This window comes from Paramisgurnus dabryanus, chromosome 20 (assembly GCF_030506205.2).
Source record: "Paramisgurnus dabryanus chromosome 20, PD_genome_1.1, whole genome shotgun sequence".
NCBI classification, from domain to species: Eukaryota; Metazoa; Chordata; class Actinopteri; order Cypriniformes; family Cobitidae; genus Paramisgurnus; species Paramisgurnus dabryanus.
Genome location: NC_133356.1, coordinates 7,859,580 through 7,865,579, shown reverse-complemented (window position 1 = coordinate 7,865,579; position 6,000 = coordinate 7,859,580). Strand labels below are relative to the sequence as shown.

At 41.0% G+C, this 6,000-nt stretch overlaps 1 protein-coding gene across 1 annotated transcript in view; it reads left to right on the top strand.

Annotated features, from left to right (window-relative positions):
- Positions 1-622: 622 nt before the first annotated feature.
- The window catches only part of kcnk12 (potassium channel, subfamily K, member 12), a 35,734-nt gene continuing 30,356 nt past the window's right edge, over positions 623-6,000 (top strand). The window contains exons 1-2 of the mRNA XM_065296197.1: positions 623-1,560; positions 2,169-2,638. Of these exons, the coding sequence (XP_065152269.1) occupies positions 2,293-2,638 (346 nt within the window). The 5' untranslated portion in view covers positions 623-1,560; positions 2,169-2,292. The remainder of the gene's footprint in view (positions 1,561-2,168; positions 2,639-6,000) is intronic.

The window sequence follows — 6,000 nt, the reverse complement described above, 5'->3', positions numbered from 1 at the left end:
CTAACCAATAGTGACAATGACACGTAAACAGAAATTCGTGATGTGATCACGAAAAATTGCGGAAGTTCGTGACAGTATCACGAAAAAGAATTTAAAAAAATTACGTGACTATAGGTACGTAATTTTGTGAGCGTGAGTAGGTATTTTTTGCATTGTCAATCAAAGTCTTCTTAGTTGTTGCTAGGGTGTAGGCAGGTAAAAAGAGTGTTTGGTTTCTATATTATTTTTGGTCTTTATTGCTCTAGGTCCTGCCCCTAATGTATATTTTACTCTATATACCATATCACCTTAAAAAAAAAGTAATAACACACCTCTCCTCGATAAGGCACCTTGATGGATAACAATAATAATAGATTCATGTTTCACCAAATGGAAACACGATAACTTCTGACTATGCAAGCCCATTATATGGATGGGAATCACTCTCATCCGTTACCTCCTTTAGTCTTGGGCTTGGAAGTGGTGATCTGGGCACAGATAATTGTCATCGATTCATTGTCAGAAGAAAAAAAACGAGCGTACTGTGCACGTTCCCACCTTAACGCTGCGCACTAATAACAGTCAGAGCGCCGCGTGCCGCATCGTTCACCGTTGATTTGTGGGGAGTGTGTGGCACCGCGCGCGCCCTGCGGTCCCAAAGAAAAGAAACGAAGAGCGATGGCGGCGAGAGAGATTTATTACGATTCGCCGTTATCACGTTATTATCGACTATTTTTTCATCACCACCGACCGTTGAAGCTGCTGGTCGAACCGAATGGGCGCTGGTGTTTGTTTTTGGCTGATATTGAGAGATAAGGAAGCAACGACTTGTGGGAAACGAGTGGTAGAAGTGTCCCGAGCGATTTTTACCTCAGTTCGCCCCAAAATTTTAATTCACAAACGATTTACAAAGATTAAAGTAGCGATTTCTTCTGAACACCTTTTGAGACTAAAGGGATTTATTTTCTAGTATCAAATCAACTGGACGCACAAACTGTTGTCACAGGATTTGTTATTAAACGCCACAAAGTAGTGCAAGTAGTATGGACAGATAATACAAACAGATAAAACAAGAAAGGCTTTTAACACCGTCCAATGATTATACTGTAATACAAATGTATGAGCAAACTTGTAAAAAAGCGCCTCGCTGTACTGTAGTGCGCACAGAAGCAGCATCAGCATCATTACTGCGGGCATTCTGCATCCCACAGCGAAAAGCTTAGAGATCTCATTCGCAACAAGTGCAATAATCCTCCGTATACGCTCCCTAAATGTCTTTATTAACATCTTTAAGCTTTATATTTTATCGGAAGCATAAATGAATGTAATTCACGGGACAAACGGTTTGGCGCAGCGACACGAAAGATGAGCCGGATGCTGCGCCCGCATCATGGAAAAGCAGAAGGACAAGTGAGCCGCATCCCTGCGTTAAAACACAACCTGGAGTCTTTATACCGACTGATTTTCCTGTTTGGATGAGTTACGGATATTTGTAATTGAACACTGTAGGTGGATTTATGTGGATGATAAATCTACGGGATAGCCTGGATGGAGAACTACTGTACTTTATTGACCTCGAGGGTAAGTCCAGTTATTTAACAAACTAAATACACTATGGTGATCCACAAGTGGTGTGTATTTGTTAATTTTCAGTGTGAAATATAAATAAATATAAAAAAAATTAGAGAGAGGGGATTTGGAAAGCTTTCTTGTTTTTTTTATTTAAAGGCATCGTTTCAATGTACTTTAATGGGCTATAGGCTAGTATTTATACTACAATGCCACACATTTCAATAAAGGTTAGATTGTTTCAGCCCGTGGCATAGTATAAATTCAGCCCATGGTAGAATTTTTTAGAGTGCAGTCTTTACAACTATGTCGTGTATGGCTCAGTTGGTAGCGCAATGCATTAGCCGCGCAAAAAGGTTGTTGGTTTGATTCCCAGAAAAAATGTAGCCTGAATAAGTCACTTTGGATGTAAGCGTCAGACAAATGCCTAAATCTGTTTTTTTTTGTTGGCTCGAACGCTTCCTCATTTGTAAGTGCTTTTGCTAAAAGCTAAATACATGTAAGTGTACATTGGGTCTTTAATACAGATGACAGAAAAGTTAGTAGAGAATGTGTCTTACAAACTTACTTGTTTAAATACTGACAATAAAGTCTCCTAAATAAAGTCTTTCTCGTTTTAGAACTTGTTTGGTGACCATATGAAACATGTTAAGAGATGTTGGATTGTCCTGATGCAGCAGCTGCAGCTCCATAGAGATCCATGTTATCGTGTCGGTCGCTGTCCACTGCACTCGTGGTGCTGAAATGTGGATAATGCCAGCGCACCGACTGCAGGGCTGCCGCTCCCTTCACATGAATGAAGACAATGGGCGCTTTCTGCTGCTCGCCGCGCTCATCATCGTGTACCTGCTGTGCGGCGCCGCCGTGTTTTCAGCCATCGAGAGGCCGTCCGAACTGCGAGCTCACGGGCGCTGGAACCGAACCCTCCGGAACTTTAGCGACACATTTAATATCAGTGTGCAGGATCTGAGCTTGCTTCTGAAAGAGTACGAGGCTGCGATCGCTGCAGGGGTTCGAGTCGACGCTTTGCGCCCGAGATGGGATTTTACTGGAGCGTTTTATTTTGTCGGGACGGTGGTGTCCACTATAGGTAAGTTACTGTTTGATTGTTTTTTTTTTGTTTCTGTGGCATTGCTGCAAAGAATACTTTTCAGCACATAAGTGTTAAGTTATTATTTACTTTTTAGGAATGTATAGGATACATTAGTTTTTCCTATATAGTGTACATGAGTACTTCACTCAATAATGGGGTGGTTAACATTTCGTGTCCAAAAACGCGAAAACGCGCTTTTGACGCGGCATTCTGTAAAGTTGAAGTATTTTCAACTAGCTGTCTGACAACCGTCTTTGAGTAAGCCAAGTCAAACAATGAATATTAATATACAATCATTACACTTACGTGCTCCTTAAAGTAGTGAGATTTTCACTAAAGCATGCACAAATGCGTTTTAATACAGCACATATTTTCATTTAGCAGCAGTTGCCTCTGGCACCTTGCTTGACCCCGTGACCATTTAGTGGAAAGTCACGGTACATTTTTGCAGTGCTGAGGATACACCTCCCTCCTCTCTGCAGAATCTGTTACTTTGGCATTTCACCAGAATTCTACATAAGCTCTCTAAAGACCAATGCACACCCTATAGAGTTCACCATCTCTGGTTCCAGATTGGAAAGAGGGGCGTGGGTTGGCCGATGAAATCCCTGCTGGATTTCTGCATTCAGGACCAACCCTCAGGCTTGCAGTTTGCTGTCCCAAAAACCAAATGTGCTGATGCCCACATGTCCTGGATAACATTTACCCTGTTATAGGTCACTAAAGAGCAAGTGTCCCTTCGGGAAGCCCCTTGGTTATTGTGTGTGTTTGCTTTCTAAAGACTTTGGCTCCTGTTTTACAATGTCTGTGAATAATCAATAGCCGTGCACTTTATACTTTTTAACCATAAGAGTGCTAGAAGAGTGTTTGGTGCAATCTGAAGTTCACAAGGTTATTTTTGGTTGGGGTGAAAGCAGCTGTGTATCAGGGAAGTGATGTGTTTGAAAAGATGGAGAGGGTGAACGATTAATGTGAACTTTGAGTTTGCCGTTAGCTAATTAGTATGAATTAGTATGAAGTTAATTGCAGGGTCTAAAGCAAATCCTACAAACGAATTAGCCACAATGTAAAATTGCCACAGGATAGTATTGAAATACAATATGAAAAGGGAGCTGCCTGGGCAAGAAGTGTGTGTGTGGGGGGGTTTGAAAACAGCCAAAGTAATTTATTCAGCACTTTTGTCACCGAAGCCCTGGCAGGTAGTGCTGATACCCAATGGCTGCCTTTGTAATTGAAAAACTGAAGGGGTTCATTAGAGAGGAGAAGGATTGTCTGAAGTGCAGAAAGTGTAGATCTTGAATGGTGAGGCTGTCAAAACGTGGTTTTGCCAAAAGCCTTAAACCCAATTTCCTCATAGATTGCGCTTTCCACCACCCTCAAAAACCATCAGGACTGAGTATGTAGGTGTGTGTATGTACTATATTTCAGTTTATTTCGTACTGCACACTAAGAACATCTGAGTAGATTTAACATTATCCAAAAGTTGTGGGCATTTTTGGTCCTGGTGGGCCACCGTCCTGCAAAGTTTAGCTCCAGCCCTAATCAAACACACCTGAAAATCCCAATCAAAGGTTTCAGTATGACTTGGAAATGACATTCAGGTGTGTTTGATTGGGGTTGGAGCTAAACTTTGCAGGACAGTGGCCCTCCAGGACCAGGAATGCCCACCCCTGGTGTACACTGTCAGAAAAAATGGTCTCTAGCTGTACCTCAGAGAGGTACATATTGATACCAGATGTATAAATACAGTACTGTGCAAAAGTCTTAGGCCACCATCACCAACTTTGTTGTTTTAGCCAAGTTTTAATGTCCATCCATATTTATTTTTCACTCTTTTTATTAAGATACAACCAGAAAATACAGGAAATATGTACACAAAATTAAAAACAAAACAATTTTCAGAACTAAATGTCGTCTTCTTCAGGCATCGGTCAGTATTTCGTGTGACCTCTCTTGGCACTAAACACATCTTGAGCTTTTTTGAGGAGACTGAAGTCCTGAAGTCATTCGATTAGAATTAGAAATTAGGATTTAATTTCATTTAAGTTTAAGAGATCCTGCAGCTGCCTGCTATTGCTCAAGTGGAAGGGGAGTTTGCCCTAAATACTTGACACTTCAGCTTACACTTTTATACTGTTTTAAATACTACAAACACATTTCCTGTATTTTCTGGTTGTATTCTAATAAAGAGACTAAGAAATAATTATATATGATCACTATAACATTGCAAAACAACAAATCTAATGGCAGCATGGTGGCCTAAGACTTTGCACAGTACTGTATCTGTACCTAAATGGCACATATTAGGACCTTTATAAAGGGTGTACTGTGCTAAATTGCAATCGTAAATTGCTACAGTACAAGCTTTGTTGAGTTATGTCTGTCAAATATTCGGTATACTTTGCTAGACCGCTCAGAAGGCAGCAAAATTTAGCAACAAATTATCAAGCAATGAGCGTTCATTGTTTTCATTGATGAACTTCAGTTTATATCTTCCTTTCATCTCTGTGTGAAGTCTCCTACCTCTAATATAGTGACTGTGAAGTAAACAGTGAATGTGAGATGCTTATAATGAGGGTTCTCTGGGGACAACCCAAGCACTTCCTCATCTCATGGAAACCCTCTGCTAAACCACACACATATTGCATTACAGTCAGACTGTAGTGTACACTCAGCATTCAGACTAGAAACGACTAGCGGCAGCAGAGCGACCCGATCTCATTCATTTCAATGGAAGCTTGATGATATTCGGCAAAGCGAGTGACAATGACCGTTAGCGACCGGGTGGGGCATGTCCAGTCCTGCGACAAAGTTGAGAAGAGTGTTACAAAAGGTACAAAAGCTGTCACTGGGGCGGTACCCTTTCAAAAAGGCGGAATAGCACTTTTGGGAGTACTTTGACTCGGCGCAGTAACACCCTCGCTCTCCCATTATGAGAGGGAGAAGGGGAGCGGATTTTTCAGGCGAGTCGGAGTACTCCCAAAAGTGCTATTCCGCCATACAATATAGTTCCTCTTTTAAATCCGCTTAGAAAAGTGCTACGCTTTATTTTGTACCACCAAACTTGCTCGTATAACTACTCGTCTTAAATAGGAAAAACGTTGATGTGTTTGGTCACTTCTAACTTTATCTCTGTTTGGTACCATTGAATGAATGGGGCTAAGCTAAATGCTATCGAGGTGTCGCAGCGCGCCCGAGCGATTACGTGAACGCACTAAGATGATAGAGGTATGTATCAATTCTTCTTAGTTAAGGTAATAACATAGTTTAATATGGAAAATGGATAGACTATTCCTTTAATAGTACCTCAGAGGTATAAATTGGTATCTGAAAGCTACATATTGATGCATAAAATGGTA